The following is a 20,739-nucleotide window of genomic DNA, read 5'->3' on the forward strand; positions in this document are numbered from 1 at the left end:
AGCAATCGCATCCATTGATGGCACTGAGCACATCTGGGCAATTCCACATTATCCTGGATGGGGCCCAGTCTCTCCACCGGATGCCCACCGTTGCTCTCATCTGACGCGTATGCTCGCGACCGCACCTCCCACTGTGCACCTCTACTGCCTTCCTTTCCCAATATTTTTGATAATTGCATGAACAATGTATATTTAGTCACAAGATAGTGATCATAATGGAGGTGATACAGACATGTTGTTTCTCACATTTCCCCTTGTCCTCTATGTTATGGTGGGGAGGCGAGGCCTTTTGGTGGATTTTGTTATCTGCAACTGCCCACGAAAATAAATCCATTGAGGCACAAAGCGTTTGCGCATAGGTGCAGATAATAGTATCACCTTGCTACGCAACTCCTCTTTTCTACGAACAATCATGAAAGATTTTTCCAGCTGTGGATAATCTCGGCACGATTCATTTAGTCCACAACATGTTTTGCGAATAAGAGGAAGTCGTAAAAAGTGTGTGCGGCGTAGAGGCACTGTGTGCGTGCTGTTCACCCACGGGTGTGGGCGGCATTGGCAGCGTTGAGACTGTGACAGTGGTAGAAACGTGATCAGCGTCTTCATCAGAATATTCTTGCCCTTATTATATCTTTCATCCTTTGTCCTCAACATCCTCTTTAGAAGCAACAGCACCATCATCACATCATCATTCTCATCATTAGCAGCAGGCACAGCAGTGGCATGTGCAGGGGGAAAGGAGACTCCGATACTCCGCTCTACACAGTAAGCCAGAATGCGTGGATAACAGTGTTAAAACTCACACACGCCATCGCCGGGAGGTGGCAGTTCAGCGAGTGCGCATGTGAGTCCATCTGTGTGGAGTTATGAGCATTTGTTTAGGAGATTTTGCGATCGACGCCTAGCCCATGAATTGTACAAAAGTGCAGCACCACGCGAGGGCGGACGGAGAAGTGTCTATATCCTGACAATCGTCGTCTTCCACATCAATACGTGGCTTTCCTTATAACCCAATTGGACTAAAGTAGGCCACGGCCGCCTGCCTAGATCATCTCCATCTTGGGCTGAGTGAACGCTTCGGACTGGGGTCATAATAGACGAGTTGGGAGGGCAGGCAGGATGGGCTTTTGGGCCTAGCATAGCTGGGCCTTCCCATTCGTTGCGTGGAAGACAAGAGAGCTGCGGGGTCACGCTGATCAGGGCCAGTGTTGGATCATGGCATTTTGTGAGCAGCGTCAAATATGTAAATGTATACTCTTTGGTTCTTTCGGTAAAGTCACGTAGGTATAAAATAAAATAAATCATGACGTTTCGATCGCAACACAAGCGGTCGTCCTCAGGCGGAAAAAATATAATCCAGCAGTGGAACTGCTGAACCAGCGAGAGAGCAGTTGCAACAAGGTTATATATGTGGTGATGGGCAAGCAAGCGGGGTCTGAGCTGGAAAGGAATTCCATCCACGGACGTAAGCACGTCAGTTGTGTTAATGGGGGAGATTAGGGAGAGAGGGATTAAGGAGGGAGATTAGCATGAATGAGCTTCTGTCGCCGCATAAGAGTATCATGCCGGCATATGCGCACAACAGCAGTGTTAATGAGAAATTAGCACCATGAGAGTGCAATCCAAAGGACATGTGAGCATGAGAGTGCAATCCAAAGGGCATGTGAGCATGAGAGTGCAATCCAAAGGACATGTGAGAGATCTAAGAGAGAGGCATAGAGAGAGAGACACAGAGAGTCGGAAATAACAGCTGACATACGCAGGTAGGATGGAAACATCACAGTCAGTTAAGACTTTACCTGGTTAATAACGTCTTTCCAATGATTGCTCAGTTTGTACCCATCCTCTCGGTTGAAGTTGTGTCTGTGTTTATTTATCTGGATGGCTTCATGAACAAATCTCTGAAGGTAGCCGGTAGGTTTGCAGAGTACCTCCGGCTTGGAAAAATATTTTTCGTGTGAGCTCACAGCGTTAAAACAATGATCAGCAACGGCAGAGGTATTGGTCCTGCCGTCTTTCAGATCTGCCTTGTGTTCAGGAACGTGGCCCGAGACATATTGTTTCGTTTCCCCAATGTAACTGCTGCCACAACCACAACTCAGTTTGTAGACACCAGGGTATTGCATGTCAGGAATCACATCCTTTACAGATGGGATTAAATCACGGATTGTGTGTACTGTGTTGAAACGAACCTGGATCTTGTGTTTGTTTACGATTTTGGAAATATTTTTGGTAACCCCTGCTATGTATGGTAAAGTGATGGTTTTGGTTGGATCCTCAGAAGATTGTCTGTCTCCCCATGGCTGGGGAGGCAGCTTTGTGGATTGTACGGTCTGAGTATCCGTTCATCCTGAGGGCTTGGTGTATGTGCTCCAACTCACTAGCTAGGTGGTGCTGGTCGGAGATTCAACGGGCCATATGGTGTAGTGTTTTGATGAGGGAATTCTTCTGGGCTGGATGGTTGTGGGAGTCAGGCTTTAGATAGGTATCCGTGTGGGTGGCTTTCCTGTAGACCGAATGGCCCAACGAGCCATCAGGTCTCTTCTCGATCAAAACATCCATGAATGGTAGCTTGCCATCCTTTTCCACTTCTATAGTGAATTTGATAGACGGGTGTATGGAATTTATGTGGTTGAGAAATTGGTTCAGTACTGGCAGGCCAAGTGGCCAGATGACGAACGTGTCATCTACGTATCTCTTCCACAAGGAAGGACTTAGGGTGGATGTCTGGATGGCATCTGTCTCAAATTTCTCCATGAAAACATTCGCTACCACTGGCGTTAAGGGAGAACCCATTGGGGTACCCTCATTTTGTTTGTAGAATGTACCATTCCAGGTGAAGTATGTGTTAGTAAGACAGTGCCTTACCAAAGTTGGTAAATCTGGATTCAGTCCTTGTTAGACCAAGTCTTCAATGATTGCAATGGTGTCAAGTACAGGTACATTGGTGAACAGAGATACTACATCGAAACTGACAGTGAGATGTCCTTGATTAGAGAAACCAAATGAGCTGAGTTAAGAACAGCTGAGGTGGAAGCAGGGTCTCAGACAGAAACCGGGCCAGTTTGTAGGTGGGTGAGTTAATGGTGGAGACGATAGGACGGAGCAGGGATATCTATTTTCTGGATTTTTGGAAGGCCATCAAATCTTGGTGGTCTAGCAGCCAAAGTTTTTAGGGAGCTCTGCTTGATTAGAGAAGTCGATTTAGTGATGATATTGTTGTTTTTTGTGGCTACGTGGTTGGTGGGATCTCTGTTGATTTTTGTATAGCTGCCATCATTAAGAAGGTCCTGAATTTTGTTGTTGTAAGTGTAAATGTACGAATGTTCTGTCATCCAATGTATTTTTAATTGGAAAGATTCCATTTGGCTTTGTTTGCCAAATCCTGCCTCTGCCTTACGCCTTTTGTCCAGCATAACCGTGTGCATGTCTGTCTGTGCGTGCTCGTTCGCGCGTGTGCTGGCGCCTGTACGTCGATGCGCATACATCGACACGCGACGACGTATGCGCATATGTTGACGACTGTACGTTGTCACGCGTATGTTGATGTGTGTGTATATGGGAGACTGGTCACTATGCCGCACTGCTGTCAGGGTTCGATTCTAGACCTTGACTTATCGCAAGTAGCCGAGCAGCATCTAGCCTGAACTGGGCTTCCCCTAAGTTGGTTCAACTTAAAAAAAAATTGCACCCTCTTGGGTTAGTGTACATCAGCACTGTCGAGACCAAGACGGCATACACGGTGCTTACCGAAATATTCCTTGGCATGCGTTGCCAGCCTTGAGTGGTGCTCACATGCAGGATTAGTCAGTGTAGGTGCATGTGTATGTGACTGCGCTTTGTGGTGAGCGGTAGTGTAGTGGTTAGCGCTCTGCGCTACGAACCTGGGGACCTGAGTTCGATTCCAGCTCATGGCCAGCGCCAGTGACGATTATCTGAACCGGTCCTAGGCCTCCCTTAGATCGACTCAGCCTCAAATGAGCACCTAGTGCAGTGTGTAAACATTGGCTCGAGAGAGAGATAAAGGCGGCTGGACATGGTGCTGTCCACCCACCCCCTCGTATCCCGTGCCGGCCTTCATAGGTGCTCGCTAACAAAACTTGCCTCAACAGATTGTTACAGGCTATGCGGGCTATCTTTGTCTTTGTGCTTCAATAATAATGGATTAACGCTGTTAGATTTCTCTTCAGCCGATGGCTTCATAATGACAACACACCGCTCCATTGCTGGTGCATCCACACGTGGTGGTTGCACGCCGGCTACAAACAAAAATGTCCGGACAATGTAGTGAGGGGAACCGGGAATGCGAGCCAATGTCGTTCATGCCAGGCTGTACCATGGAGCTGATCTGTCCACTGACCATTGGCTTGTCATCTGTAAGATGCACCAACTATTCTTCCACTGTGGGGGTGGGCATCCACCTAGGGACCCCATCATTCAGACCTGCAATAGCCGAGTGTTCACCCAGCAGTAAAGGTTGCAAATGATGATTTGATTATTGCTCTGCAACTGGCCTGGGTGATTTTTCCCCCCGATCCTCCTGATGTTCTTCTTGGCATGCAACAGTGATATCTTCTGACTCCTACATGAATGAACATCATTTTAACAACATAGTTCCATTGTTGTAAAAAAAATACTTAAATAACAGGACAATGGGGAGTCTAAACACTCCCTGGGTGAGGTTAAGAGATGGCTTCCTCCCGATCTAACATGTTAAGCATGTTGATGGTTGTATAATTGCCGCTCACTCAGAGAAGGATTTGGAGGCTCTGATGCTGAATCTGGAGCTGGTCAAATAGAGGTAGGGTTTTACTTTCATTCATCACTCCACCCCCTCAACTGTGCGTGAGTAATGGAGCAGTTGTGTAGAGAGTAGAAGAGTTCCCGTACTTTTGCATGCGTGCTCATGACCACCTTTGGTTTGGCACGCAAAATTATCTGTCTTCTCGGTCACAGTTACGGCCACTCTTCTCTACGCTTGTAAAACGTGGACCCCCTATTCGCCGGAACAGCTGTGCCGGCTGGAAACATTCCAATTGCCTGCCTGCGATATGTCCTGGTTTAATCGGACTGGATTGTGCGAGGAGCTCACACATCATTGGAAGATCTCAACGCGGTCCTGTCAGAAATCTCCTCCGACAGGTCAAGGCTGCCTTGACTGGGTCATACAGCATGCCCCAAACAGCTTCTGTTTGGGCGGACAGAGGGGGCTAAAAGGGTGTGGCAGGGCTATAAAAGCGACGGGCTGATGTGGTATGGGGTGGATTTGTATCACTTAAAGTAATTTGTGGACTCACTGATGACTGGTAACAGTCTTGTCAAGATTTGACTCTGTGGAAGAGCCTCACGAAGGCCACTTTTGAGAGGCGATCGCCCTCCATCACCCTCCAGTAATAACGAAGAGCAGAGGAGTGACGCTCACAAATGCAAGCAAGAGCGCTGGGTGACTATAACACAGCAATTTGGCACAGTGGGGAGCATAGGTGGTGCTTTTGTTAGCCATCTCAGTCAGTCAACCTGTAGTACCTTGAGTCTGCTTTCAATTTCACGTGGCCTCAAAGTGCGCTAAGCCTGGCACAAGCGCCATGACAATGCCTCTGACGTGTAGTCGTAGCGAATGGCAGTTGTTGGTGCCTCTTGACAAAGACAGGCTCCACTTAATAGGCTGCTTTGCTGTTTTTTTCTTTCATCTGGGAGTTGTACGGAAATTATGGCTGCACTCTAAAATAAGAGAATTGGCGACACAGAGAGATACCATTGATACAACCCCGGGGCGTGAAATCAAAGCAATTTATTTTCGTGACTTTTAGTGTGAATTAAAGACACACTTATGCCAGCGTCCTACACTGCCGGCTTTTGCAGTCAAGGAGGTCACTGCAGATGTCTGCCTTGTAGGGTAGCAGTGCATCACACCGCAGATAGCGCCTGCCAGAGTGAGACAGAGCAGCGACGGACTGCTCTCATGCAGTGCAGTGCACAGCCACTCTGCCTCGACGATTCCTAATGAGGGTAAGTCTCAATCACAATGATCGTGTCGGCCTGTGGGACTATACCGTTACCGATGATCACTGATAAGGGTGAATCCGATACACAGTTGTCATGTCGTGATGCACCGATGGTTCCAGATTCACACACTGTAAGAGGATCTTGCCGAGCGTGTGCCATATTGACCATGTGACAGCATCATCCAGTATCGTTGAGGAAGCCCACAATAAAAGTGGGTTATAAAGTAATTGCCAATTGATGGTAACTCAAGACTGCACGCAAAAAAAAAGTGTAATCAATTTAGAGTGGTCACTTAATGTAGCCCAGCCCGTTAGAATTAACTGCACACGTGTGCAGTTGCTAAGCAGCATGGAGCATAAACCCAGAATCTTGCGCATGCACGCTCAGGGTGTCTGAACTCACTTACGTTGCTGTGTGAACATATAGCTGCTACTACTCCTTCTTCTTGCATATGGTGGAGTGAACAGCAACGGAAATATCTATATCCACGTCTGGGAGGCACGTGATGGCTTCAGGTGAGACTTTAATATTTGCGAGGTTCCCGATGGTTCACAATTGGGGCCCCATATGGTATGGTCCGGGTCTCCACACACCCTAACCAAACCTTATATAACTACCCGCGTATCGCCACACTATATCACCCGATGCCAAGCCTGGATTGCTTTGTGGGTAGGAGCGTCATTAATACCCAGCGAAGGTGATCATTTGTTGGATGATCAGCATGATGGGTAAAGTGAACTCCTGCTCAGGAAGAAGTACACACGCCATATTGAGTGTGAAAACCTTTTAGAGAGACCTCTATTCAAGAAAACCCCCGTTGAAGAATCCCTATTGTAGTAAAAGCTCAACACATTCGTTAGTAACCGTGCCATAAAATAAGGAAAAATATTTATTAGGTGACGTTTTTGGGCCATTAGACCTTCCTCATGTGCCATGTACAAGGCCTATTGCCTGAAACATCGCCTATTATATACACTTGCTGTTGTAGTCGGTGAGTGGTGTAGGTGGGTATGAGGACAGGCCGATGGGAACGATGCGACAGCGCTCACCCTGACAGCGCTCGCCTCGCCAGCGCTCGCTGTGACGACACTCGGTGTGACGACGCTCGGTGTGACGACGCTCGGTGTGACGGCGCTCGGTGTGATGGCGCTCGGTGTGATGGCGCTCGGTGTGATGGTGTTTGGTATAACCGCGCTTGCGAGTGGCCGTGTAGCGTGCTGAGCTGCGGATGATGGTGTAAACGCGACGCTTTTTCCCAAAAAGTCCAAAGTGCGCGGAGCTTCGCCTGCGGTTTGGCCCAGCACAAGGGAAACTTTATTTAAGGCATCTGTCTCTTTCAACATCCAAACGCCCGACTATATTTAACGTTTTCCCCGACCCCGTTCATTTCCACACATTTCTTCCCAAAGTGGAAAGACAAAATCACGCGTTTGAGACGTCCGCCATCATTCACTTTCTCTGTTGCTTTTTGTCTTTGGGTTACGGCTCGGGGAGAATTTTATTTTTTATTCAGCTGCACTTCTGTGGGCTCATTGGCTGCCTTTCACGCGGTCTGACCACACTGCAGGATGGTCCATGAGTGATTACAAAATTTGACTGTGTAGTTGTGACGATGCTTTCACGTCTGTTATCCGTTACAGTGAAGGCGGGGGGTATGGCAGCACAGCAAGTGGATTAATTTCAAACTCTATGGGGATATAGTGTTACCTCCATCACACGTGTGGGTTTTCTCAGGGTGCTTCATATTTCATCTCAAACGTAGAAACATCCATGGATTTGGCCAAACATCCCAACGTAGGACTTCAGAGCTTGAACAATTGTTGCCACCGGTCCTGCCTGACTTCCCGTTTGTCTGGTTTCCTGACCCTCTTGATCAGAGAACAAAAACTGGTTGTTTGAAATCCTTAATGATCATTAATACCAACTGGGCAATGCGATTTCTGACCTGGGGGACTTGTAGACAATTCCAACCGCTCCCGCCCTGCTGATGACCTCTGAATGCGGTGCATCCAGTACGGCGGCCACGTCTCATGAACACATGCCGTGATTTCACCTGAGGAGCTCCACTCAACCTTCACACCCACCCACGCATGCACGCACGTTAGCTTGCCGACTTTGAGCACCTCTTCACTTTTTATAATCCTCACGGTCCCTCGTGGGCCTCGTTCCTTTTCGTGAGCGGTGTCAATTAACCTCTTGGCTCGGCGCTCCGTGAGTCTATCCCTGCTTCGGAACGGAAACTGCTCCTGGGAGAGAGTCGCTCCTGGCGGCGGCGGCCCTGGCGACCGTGGGGCTCCATTCCTGTGAGTGACGTCACTAATTCCCGGGTGCACTCACGAGGCTGCGTCTCTTATGCTTAGCTGTGACATGGCTACTGCTCCCTCCCTCCCACACGGAGGGAGCTACCGCTGTCGTCGGGTCACCTAGCGTCCCCTGCATCTGGATTACCTGCACGGCATCCCCCGTTTCGGTATTACCGGCACGGCATCCCCTACATCTTCATTACCAGCATAGTATCCCCTGTATCGGTGTTACTGGCACGGCGTCCCCTGCATCTGCGTTACCAGCACGCATGCCCAATTGCTTTGAATAAGGGTCGTTAAAACAAAAACTGGTGAACCAGTGACCTTTTTAACAATCGGTTACTGGCTCTCCGAGAGCCAGGAAGTGGTGACCATTTCCAGTGGAATTTAGTCCTCAGTGGTGTGATTCGCAGAAACCGATTGCCACAAACCGGTGTGGCACATTTGCCCTCATTTCTCCTTTACAAGGTGGAGGTTCAACCCCCGTGGTTGCTGCCCACGCCACCACTGGCAGAAGGGCCTCCACTCGAGGGAGCTTCTTAGAGGGGTATTTGGTCTACTCTTACACACTGACCAGACGTCACGGAAGAGGTGGGCCTACCCACACATTACCTCACCACACGTGCGTCCTCCCGATTGACTAATATTGCTGGGTGGGCAAATATTTACGAACGTGCGGAAAATATAAGCTTTTTTCCCGTTTCTTAATTTTTCGATAGGTAATGCAAAAAAAATGTAATTACACAAGTGTGAATGCAACATAGAGTGGCAGAGTTGAGCCTCCCATAAAATCGCGTCGCTCGTGCTAGCAGTCTCTTGTTACGACAGGTGTGCAAATGTTTGCCACGCAAGTCACTTCTCACCAAAATTGGAAAGAAACGAGAGGTGGTGGTTAAGGGACGTGCGATCGCTGCGTGCACAGTCGCACAACGTACATTCGCTGTGCGCCGCAATAGGAACGCGTGATTATACATTGTAGTTTGAACGCAAAATTAAGATTGAACTGTTTCCACAACCAAGGTTTTTAAGACCAAGTGCATTGCCACAAAGCTGCCTGAGCCAGAGTAAAACGTTACGTGTTTCGGATGGTTACGAATTTATTGAAACAAAGCCCACGGACTTAACAGCCAAAGGCACGTCTGGGGCTTTTAGGATTCAGTGGAAACTCGTAGCCCTACAGAGCCAACCCAAGGCATATTTAAGATTGCTAGGGCTGGGATGTAAATGCCCAGACACATTTAGGAATAGGGTGCTTGCTGCAGCTCCTGTTTCATGTCGCATCTCCTGAGCACCCTGCACCCCCCCCTTGTTCTGGTCACCAAATGGCTCTTTCTGGATGTAACACGGCCATCGATTTGCTCGACATATACAATTTTATTCTTCCGCCAATTGACGGAACGGGGAGCATGAGCCCTTGCTTGCTTTCTCCACTGCGCTCCCCGTCACCTCCGTTTCCGCGAAGCCGGACGCGATGGGGAGAACCAGCGTGTGAGGCGCGCTCGGAGAGATGTCTTTCCCTTCACGCATTTTGCGCGCCGTGGATCCATTCATAACGGTCTACAGTGGTGTAAACATATATACGAGTGGAAAGCCGCTTATTTTTCACGTACAGTCCGATGCCTGTGTCCTGGGCGTAAGAATCGGGTTCAGTCAATGAACAAATCACGTCCCTGAATATCGTCTCATGTTCCCCTCCATGGAGATGAACACAGGTGCATAGGTGCCACACAGGCTGCGGCTCCAATGGGAGGCGAGGTAAATGGGGGCGGAGCCAGCGGGGTAGTATGGGAAGGCCGGATCTGACCATCCGGAAGGGGAGGAGTCAGGGTCACGTGGGGGGAATGTATATAAGTGGGAGCCTGGAAAAGATCGGGGCAGTCAGGGAAGTTAAGAGTCTGAGCCACGTTGGGTGGTGAGAGAGAGATCCGTGCCATCGGCCACGTGGCCGAAGGACCTCAGCACGCCGTCGGCCAGCGGTGTGCGGAGTGCGGGAGTAGAGGAGCTAACGGAGGAGCGTGCGTGGCACGCGAGAGGGAGCGTGCGCGGGGCGCGCGCGAGACGACGCTGGTCCGAGGAGGAGACCAGTGGGGTGCGGAGAAGAACCTGAATAAAAGACAAGCGGAGACCAGCAGTGCCTGACGGAGTCTTTTATTACAGATGTAACGTAGGCCATGCTGTAGGTGCCACGCAGGCCGTGCTGTAGATGTAACGTAGACCGTGCTGTAGATGTAACGTAGGCCGTGCTGTAGGTGCCACGCAGGCCGTGCTGTAGGTGCCACGCAGGCCGTGCTGTAGGTGCCGCCCAGGCCGTGCTGTAGGTGCCACACAGGCCGTGCTGTAGGTGTTATGCAGGCCGTGCTGTAAGTGCTACGCAGGCCGTGCTGTAGGTGCTACGCAAGCCGTGCTGTAGGTGCCGCCCAGGCCGTGCTGTAGGTGCCACACAGGCCGTGCTGTAGGTGCCACGCAGGCCGTGCTGTAGGTGCCGCCCAGGCTGTGCTGTAGGTGCCACACAGGTTGTGCTGTAGGTGCCACACAGGCCGTGCTGTAGGTGCCACGCAGGCCGTGCTGTAGGTGCCGCCCAGGCCGTGCTGTAGGTGCCACACAGGCCGTGCTGTAGGTGCTACGCAGGCCGTGCTGTAGGTGCTACGCAGGCCGTGCTGTAGGTGCTACGCAGGCCGTGCTGTAGGTGCCGCCCAGGTCGTGCTGTAGGTGCCACACAGGCCGTGCTGTAGGTGCCGCCCAGGCCGTGCTGTAGGTGCCACACAGGCCGTGCTGTAGGTGCCGCCTAGGCTTTGCTGCAGGTGCCACGCAGGGCGTGCTGTAGGTGCCACAGACTGGACTGTTATGCGGCACATGTGATTTACCATTAACATTTTTAAGTTAATTTTTTATTCTTTGGCTGTCTGTACGTGTCTGCTCTGGGAATGACCCGACCATACGGTAGACTCATTCAATTAATTCTCCTTTATTTAGCCAGCCAATAGGCCTCTTCAGATTCACTGTATCTGTTGCAATGGAGACCTTGGTATGGTGTTAATGCAGAGGAGTTGCAGTAATCATTAATGACTCAAATAAAAAAAGTTTCCCTTGTTCAAACCCATAACCTTAATAGTTACGAGACACTAGTTGAAAATAGACATTGCTATGGCAGGGACCAGTTAACCCTTAGGATAACTCCCCTTGACTGTGCTACAGAGAGCAGACTCACCAGGGAGCATGCGCGTCACTGACCCACGGGAGACAACGCTGTCCAAGTCTACTGTGGTCAGGATTTCGAACTCACAATCTCACGGTGACGAGTGTTTGCCGTTTAACCAACTGTTCATCCTGACTGATCTCAGAGGAGTATACGTTATGACTTAAAATCTCCGCTTGGGCACGACTTTATCTCTCCTTTGCTTTCAATAAAATGAGCACCCTCGCCCCACGGATGCATGGATTCTCCTCGCATGCTTAGGGCCACCACTGCTGCATGGCCTCTGTGAGCAGAGGATCACTTCCATGTTTATCCTGCCCAGGTAGTGAGGCAGCAGCAGCAGGGCTCCCAGTCACCAGGGAGTGAGGGGAGCCATGGTGGCTCGGAGATGTTGACTGCCTCGCCTGATATACAGGAGGTCATAGGTTCGATCCCGACTCTAACGCCTGCTGTATATTTGGAGTTTGCGTGTTCTCACGTGGATTTTTTCCAGGTCCTCCGATTTTTTCCCTCCACATTTAAAATCACGCGTTTAGAGTATTTGGCTGCTATAAATTTCCACATGATGACAAGCCATTTCGTTGAACTATCATTTGTGATGGCCAGGTCGCTTCTGAAAAAGAGCTGTATAGCTCAGTGGGGCCTTACCTGGTAAAATAAAATTAAAAGTTTGGTTTATAGAGTTCAAATCCTAGTCAAGGATGGCCAGACCTTATAGTCATCATCATCAGTGTAATTGGAGTTGATGAAATGGGCTACTGAGGCACAGCGGTTGTGATCAATTGATTGCTGAGAGATTCGGCCCTGCCCGTAAAAAAGAAAAGAGGAATTCTCTCATCCTAATGAAGTTGACACTGCTTTGGGTTTTAAGAAAATCAAGTGGGTTCAGTCTGCAGAGTGAGTTTGTGTCTCGGATGCTGAAGATTTATTGGTGTCCAGTCACAAGCAGGGGGCAGGGCCGGAGCCTCAGCGGCATGATCTGTGAAATGTCACAGGCGAGGTCGACAGGTTTCGCACAGTTAAGGTGACAGGTTTGGAGGCGACAGGGTTGAAGGCAGTGGAGTTGGTTCTTTTCGAATGGCGTGTCTTTCTATCTCTGTTTATGTGCCTGAATGTGCATGTCTACAGAAGTGTGTGTGCGTCTGTGTACCGGTGTGTGTGTCCGTGTGATTTTGTGTATCTGTGGGTGTGCCCGAGTCTGTGGGTGTGTTTCTTGTGTTGTTTTGAGAGTGTTTTTGTGTTATGGGGAGCGGTCGCGCAGCGGTTAGCGGTGAGCTCCTCCTGCAGGTGAGGTTGCATTGGCTGGGTCATGTAGCCTACATCCTCAGCAACTGCATACCCAAACAGCTTTTATTGGGCCGGGTAGAGGTGGTTAAACGGGCGCGGCACGAGCTAGAAAAGAGATGGAATTATGTGGTATGAGAGGATATGGAGCTGAGTGGACTTGCTAATGACTGGTACTAGCGGTGTCAAGATCGGTCTTTGTGGAGGAGGCTCGTGAAGGACGCTATTGGGCTGGAAGCAGTCGCCCTTCAACAACAACAGAGGACAGAGAAACGTATCTCACAAGAATGAAGTGGAACGCCAGGCGGCTAAAACCTAGAAAGTTGGCACAGTAGGGGGCATTGCTGGTGCATCTGCCAGTTATCTCAGTCAACCCATGGCACCTGAGTCTGTCCTGTGACCTCCTGCCAGCGAGCCTTTGATACTTTACGGGGCCTCAAAGTGCACCTACCCTGGCGCAAGCACCGTAGTGATATCACTGCCACTTAGTGGCAAATGGGGGGTTGTTGTTTGTGCATGTGTGGTGCACCTTGTGTGTTGTGCACGTGTGTAGACTGTCATGCGTGTGTGGAGTGGGGATGGGTGTGATCTGTGGACATGTGGTGCTGTGCTGCCCTCTTTTGGTTGGTGGACAAGTTCCGACCTTGATCCGCAGGCGAGCACGAGGGTTACCCCATTGGCGGGGGGTTCCTTTTCAGGATCAAAAACCCAAGTCTTATTCAACGTGAACTCCGCGTGGTAACCAGAGTGGCGCAGTGCTCACCCTCGTGCCTCAGCAGCAAGAGCCTGGGTTCTACGTGGAGTTCAAATTTTATTCTCCCAACATCATGTCAGTTGCACCTTCGGCATCATGGCCAATGGGGGCCACCCATTCAGAACGTCCGCATAGCAGACAACGACTCTTCTGAGATCCTGTCACGTGGCCCTGCATCACACGAGAGGGGGCCCCAACATTTACCACCTCTCCTGCTACGTAGAAGTCTTTGTGTGGCAATCAAAGATGTTTTTCTTCTTCTTTTTCGTCGTCATTCTAACAATTGCAATTTATCCACATTAATAGAAAATCGAAAGTATTGCAGCATTATATATGAGACCTTTTTTGCTGGTAACAAAAATGATAAAATTATTTGAGCGTGTTTGTTGGCATGTTTTTTGCCACAAGTGTGTGTGGTTAATACAGACTTGTTTGAGCATCTTAACACCTCCAGTTTCATTGCCGGAAAGGGTAAAACTATTCTTGTTTTTTTCATTATTTATTAAGTCATTCTTTTTCTGTGGTCATTCGTGATGGGACTGAGACCAGTGACTCGTTAAATTGAGAGCCCAGTCTAATCACTGGCAGCCAGAATGCTGATTCGACCCAGGATCTTGGCAGTGCCGGGTACCTGTAGTGACTCCTGAGACCACCCCTGCGAACTGCAGGCATCGCGGTGGCGGTGGTGATGGTGGTGACGGTGGTGGCGGTGGTGATGGCGGTAGTGATGGCGGCGGCGGTGGTGGTGGAAGTGGTGTTGGCGGTGGTGGTGGTGGTGCGAGCGCTGCATTCAGACAGAGAGAGGCGCTTGCAGATAACGCACGGGGGGAGCTCACGCTGCCGTGCGCTCTGTTTCAGAGTCGGACGTCGATGCCGCTGCGGCCATAATGCTTCTGACAGCATCGAGGGATGGCGCGGAGGAGGGTGAGACTCACCACTCATCCCTCGCATCCCTCACCCTCTGTCTCCCTCACCCAGTGTCTCGTCTCCCTCACCCAGTGTCTCCCTCACCCAATGTCTCCCTCACCCTGTGTCTCCCTCACCCAGTGTATCCCTCACCCAGTGTCTCCCTCACCCAGTGTCTCCCTCACCCTGTGTCTCCCTCACCCAGTGTATCCCTCACCCAGTGTCTCCCTCACTCTGTGTCTCCCTCACCCTGTGTCTCCCTCACCCAGTGTATCCCTCACCCAGTGTCTCCCTCACTGTGTCTCCCTCACCCAGTGTCTCCCTCACCCTGTGTCTCCCTCACCCTGTGTCTCCCTCACCCTGTGTCTCCCTCACACTATGTCTCTCTCACACTGTGTCTCCTTCACCCTGTGTCTCCCCCACCCTGTGTCTCCCACACACTGTGTCTCCCTCACACTGTGTCTCGCTCAAACTGTGTCTCCCTCACTCTGTCTCCCTCACCCTGTGTCTCCCTCACCCTGTGTCTCCCTCACCCAGTGTCTCCCTCACACTGTGTCTCCCTCACCCTCTGTCTCCTTCACCCGGTGTCTTCCTCACATTGTGTCTCCCTCACACTGTGTCTCCCTCACCCAGTGTCTCCCTCACCCAGTGTCTCCCTCACCCAGTGTCTCCCTCACCCAGTGTCTCCCTCACCCTGTGTCTCCCTCACCCAGTGTATCCCTCACCCAGTGTCTCCCTCACCCAGTGTCTCCCTCACCCTGTGTCTCCCTCACCCAGTGTATCCCTCACCCAGTGTCTCCCTCACTCTGTGTCTCCCTCACCCTGTGTCTCCCTCACCCAGTGTATCCCTCACCCAGTGTCTCCCTCACTGTGTCTCCCTCACCCAGTGTCTCCCTCACCCTGTGTCTCCCTCACCCTGTGTCTCCCTCACCCTGTGTCTCCCTCACACTATGTCTCTCTCACACTGTGTCTCCTTCACCCTGTGTCTCCCCCACCCTGTGTGTTCCACACACTGTGTCTCCCTCACACTGTGTCTCGCTCAAACTGTGTCTCCCTCACTCTGTCTCCCTCACCCAGTGTCTCCCTCACCCTGTGTCTCCCTCACCCTGTGTCTCCCTCACCCAGTGTCTCCCTCACACTGTGTCTCCCTCACCCTCTGTCTCCTTCACCCGGTGTCTTCCTCACATTGTGTCTCCCTCACACTGTGTCTCCCTCACCCAGTGTCTCCCTCACCCAGTGTCTTTCTCGCCCAGTGTCTCCCTCACCCTGTGTCTCCTTCACTCGGTCTCCCTCACCCAGTGGCTCCCTCACCCTGTGTCTCCCTCACCCAGTGTCTCCCTCACCCAGTGTCTCCCTCACCCTGTGTCTCCCTCACCCAGTGTCTCCCTCACACTGTGTCTCCCTCACCCTGTGTCTCCTTCACCCGGTGTCTCCCTCACACTGTGTCTCCCTCACCCAGTGTCTCCCTCACGCTATGTCTCCCTCACCCTGTGTCTCCTTCACCCGGTGTCTCCCTCACCCTGTGTCTCCTTCACTCGGTCTCCCTCACCCAGTGTCTCCCTCACCCTGTGTCTCCCTCACCCCGTGTCTCCCTCACCCCGTGTCTCCCTCACCCAGTGTCTCCCTCACCCCGTGTCTCCCTCACCCAGTGTCTCCCTCACCCTGTGTCTCCCTCATCCAGTGTCTCCCTCATCCAGTGTCTCCCTCACCCTGTGTCTCCCTCACCCAGTGTCTCCCTCACCCTGTGTCTCCCTCACCCCGTGTCTCCCTCACCCCGTGTCTCCCTCACCCAGTGTCTCCCTCACCCCGTGTCTCCCTCACCCAGTGTCTCCCTCACCCAGTGTCTCCCTCATCCAGTGTCTCCCTCATCCAGTGTCTCCCTCACCCTGTGTCTCCCTCACCCAGTGTCTCCCTCACCCTGTGTCTCCCTCACCCAGTGTCTCCCTCACCCAGTGTCTCCCTCACCCAATGTTTCCCTCACCCAGTGTCTCCCTCACCCTGTGTCTCCCTCAATCTGTGTCTCTCTCACCCAGTGTCTCCCTCACCCTGTGTCTCCCTCACCCTGTGTCTCCCTCACCCTGTGTCTCCCTCACTCTATGTCTCCCTCATCCAGTGTCTCCCTCACCCAGTGTCTCCCTCACCCAGTGTCTTCCTCACCCTGTGTCTCCCTCACCCAGTGTCTCCCTCACCCAGTGTCTCCCTCACCCAGTGTCTCCCTAACCCAGTGTTTCCCTCACCCTGTGTCTCCCTCAACCTGTGTCTCCCTCACTCTATGTCTCCCTCATCCAGTGTCTCCCTCACCCAGTGTCTCCCTCACCCAGTGTCTCCCTCACTCTGCGTCTCCCTCCCCCAGTGTCTCCCTCACACTGTGTCTCCCTCATCCAGTGTCTCCCTCACCCTGTATCTCTCTAACCCTGTGTCTCCCTCACCCTGTGTCTCCCTCACCCAGTGTCTCCCTCACCCTGTGTCTCCCTCACTCTGTGTCTCTCTCACTCTGTGTTTCCCTCACCCAGTGTCTCCCTCACCCAGTGTCTCCCTCACCCAGTGTCTCCCTCACCCAGTGTCTCCCTCACCCAGTGTCTCCCCCTCACTGCCCTCACCTGTGGCTCTCTTCCAACTCCTACCCCGCATTGCGTAACCTGTTATTGAGTGAGTTAATGTGGGTGATATTCTTAGGTTTTTTCGGTAAAGTCACGTAGGTAAAAACATTAAAAAGTAAAATAAAATAAAAAATAAAAATCACGACGTTTCGGAGGCAACACAAGCTTCCGTCTTCAGGTGGTACCGTCACAGCCACGACAGCTGTATCAAGTAAATGAGAGATTGCAGGAGTTACCACTGCGTTTATATAATGGTTGGAGAAGGTGGTGGGGCAAGGGCCGCATACTTATTATTAATATGGTAAGGTGAGGTTTGAGACTAAGAATAGACTGCATAACAAAGGCTGAGCCTTTGTTATGGAGAGGTGCGGTTTGTGACTCAACCTGTAACAAGAAGACCACCACTAAACATGGTTAAACAGTAATGGTTGTCTGTCAAATAAGATTGGCAAATAAGTGTAGTTAAATCTTTTTTGCATGGTTAATCACATCTTTCCAATGATTACTCAGTTTGTTACCGTCATCACGGTTGAAATTATGTCTGTGTTTGTATATTTGTATGGCTTCGTGTACAAACTTTTGATGGTAGCCAGGAGGTTTGCAGAGAACCTTGATCTCGGAAAATACAATTTCATGAGAGCCCACCGAGTTGTAGCAATGATCGGCAACGGCCGAAGAATCAGTTCTGCCGTGTTTCAGATCTGATTTGTGCTCGCGGACACGATCAGAAACATGATGTTTAGTTTCTCCAATGTAGCAATCACCACAAATGCAACTCAATTTGTAGACTCCAGGATACTGTAAGTCAGGAACGACATCCTTCACAGATGGAATCAAATCACGGATTTTATGCACTGTACTGAATCGGACTTGGATCTTATGTTTGTTTAGAATTTTGGAGATCTTTTTGGTCACGCCTGCTATGTATGGCAACGTGATAGTTTTGGTCGGAGTTTCATGTGGCTGTTTCTGTATGGTGGGAGAGACAGCTTGGCGGATAGTGCGGTCAGAGTATCCGTTCATCCTGAGGGCCCGATGTACATGTCTTAATTCACCGGCCAGGTGGTGTTGGTCAGCAATGCCATGGGCTCTGTGGTATAGCGTTTTGATGAGAGAATTCTTTTGAGATGGGTGGTGGTGGGAATCCGGTTTCAAGTAGGAATCTGTGTGGGTGGCTTTCCTGTAGACAGAATGTCCCAAGGATCCGTCAGGCCTCCTCTCAAACAGAATATCCAAGAATGTTAGTTTACCGTCTTTCTCCACTTCCATGGTGAATCTGATGGATGGGTGTCTAGAATTGATGTGGTCCAAGAAGTGGTTCAATGCTGGGAGGTTATGTGGCCAGATGACGAAAGTGTCGTCCACATACCTCTTCCACAAGGAAGGACGCAGGGTGGATGTCTGGATGGCGTCTGATTCAAACTTTTCCATGAACATGTTGGCTATAACTGGTGACAAGGGGGAGCCCATAGGGGTACCCTCATTCTGTTTGTAGAAGGTGCCATTCCAGGTAAAATAAGTGTTGGTGAGGCAATGCCTAACCAGCGCAGGTACATCATAATTCAATCCATGTTGGACTAAGTCCTCAATTATTGTTAGGGTGTCCGGTACTGGGACTTTGGTGAACAAAGATACTACATCAAAGCTGACGAGGATGTCATCAGGAGATAGTACAATGTCCTTAACCATAGAGACTAATTGGGTTGAGTTAAGTACTGTCGAAGAGGTCTTGCCTGTGAAGGGGAGCAGAGTATCTGATAGAAAACGGGCTAGTTTGTACGTAGGAGAGTTTATCGTCGACACGATGGGTCGTAGCGGGGTGCCTTCTTTATGGATTTTGGGATTTTGGGAAGACCATAGAGTCTGGGAGGTCTAGCCTCCCAGCATTGAACCACTTCTTGGACCACATCAATTCTAGACACCCATCCATCAGATTCACCATGGAAGTGGAGAAAGACGGTAAACTACCATTCTTGGATATTCTGTTTGAGAGGAGGCCTGACGGATCCTTGGGACATTCTGTCTACAGGAAAGCCACCCACACAGATTCCTACTTGAAACCGGATTCCCACCACCACCCATCTCAAAAGAATTCTCTCATCAAAACGCTATACCACAGAGCCCATGGCATTGCTGACCAACACCACCTGGCCGGTGAATTAAGACATGTACATCGGGCCCTCAGGATGAACGGATACTCTGACCGCACTATCCGCCAAGCTGTCTCTCCCACCATACAGAAACAGCCACATGAAACTCCGACCAAAACTATCACGTTGCCATACATAGCAGGCGTGACCAAAAAGATCTCCAAAATTCTAAACAAACATAAGATCCAAGTCCGATTCAGTACAGTGCATAAAATCCGTGATTTGATTCCATCTGTGAAGGATGTCGTTCCTGACTTACAGTATCCTGGAGTCTACAAATTGAGTTGCATTTGTGGTGATTGCTACATTGGAGAAACTAAACGTCATGTTTCTGATCGTGTCCGCGAGCACAAGTCAGATCTGAAACACGGCAGAACTGATTCTTCGGCCGTTGCCGATCATTGCTACAACTCGGTGGGCTCTCATGAAATTGTATTTTCCGAGACCAAGGTTCTCTGCAAACCTCCTGGCTACCATCAAAGGTTTGTACACGAAGCCATACAAATATACAAACACAGACATAATTTCAACCGTGATGACGGTTACAAACTGAGTAATCATTGGAAAGATATGATTAACCATGCAAAAAAGATTTAACTACACTTATTTGCCAATCTTATTTGACAGACAACCATTACTGTTTAACCATGTTTAGTGGTGGTCTTCTTGTTACAGGTTGAGTCACAAACCGCACCTCTCCATAACAAAGGCTCAGCCTTTGTTATGCAGTCTATTCTTAGTCTCAAACCTCACCTTACCATATTAATAATAAGTATGCGGCCCTTGCCCCACCACATTCTCCAACCATTATATAAACGCAGTGGTAACTCCTGCAATCTCTCATTTACTTGATACAGCTGTCGTGGCTGTGACGGTACCACCTGAAGACGGAAGCTTGTGTTGCCTCCGAAACGTCGTGATTTTTATTTTATTTTACTTTTTAATGTTTTTACCTACGTGACTTTACCGAAAAAACCTAAGAATATGAATCATTGCAGTCACGAAAGTTTCAAATCTAGAATTAATGTGGGTGAACCTGTGCAAATGTGGGGAGCGGTAGCCTAGCGGTTAGCGCGCTATGTCACCCGAGTTCGATTCCCGCCTACGGCCAACACCGGTGGTAGCAATCATCTGAACCAGTTATGGGCCTCCCCGAGGTCGAGTCAGCCTCAAATGGGTGCCTGGTGCGGTGTATAAACATCACCACTGGGGAGACACAGGTGGCTGGATGTGGTGCTGGCGACCCCCCCCCCCCCTTCCCGATAAACGAGACCCACCCTGCAACTTTCCGACATCTCGGAATGGGAAGACGGGAAAGGGTTAAAGCGATCCGGGAAGTCTTTGTCTTTGCACTTTTGCTATGCCTGAATGCTGGTGCATGGTGGGTGTTGTGTGCAATCAGCGTGCAGCAAGGGTGCTAAGTGCTCACCCGGTGACCCTGGCCGAAGCTTCCAGGGCCAGCGCGGCGTCACCATCAAGAGCTCACTCGGCAAGACAGTACCGAAGATCAGGTACCAGCACCAGCAGCGCAAGCACCAAA

General features: G+C 50.4%; 1 protein-coding gene across 1 annotated transcript in view; it reads left to right on the forward strand.

Moving 5' to 3' along the window:
• Positions 1-20,739, forward strand: part of LOC144937290 (uncharacterized) — a 147,065-nt gene that overhangs the window by 117,144 nt on the left and 9,182 nt on the right. Inside the window, exons 5-6 of the mRNA XM_078864697.1 lie at positions 14,402-14,467; positions 20,602-20,710. Of these exons, the coding sequence (XP_078720823.1) occupies positions 14,402-14,467; positions 20,602-20,710 (175 nt within the window). The remainder of the gene's footprint in view (positions 1-14,401; positions 14,468-20,601; positions 20,711-20,739) is intronic.

This window comes from Lampetra fluviatilis, chromosome 18, assembly GCF_964198595.1.
Source record: "Lampetra fluviatilis chromosome 18, kcLamFluv1.1, whole genome shotgun sequence".
In the NCBI taxonomy this organism is placed as follows: Eukaryota; Metazoa; Chordata; class Hyperoartia; order Petromyzontiformes; family Petromyzontidae; genus Lampetra; species Lampetra fluviatilis.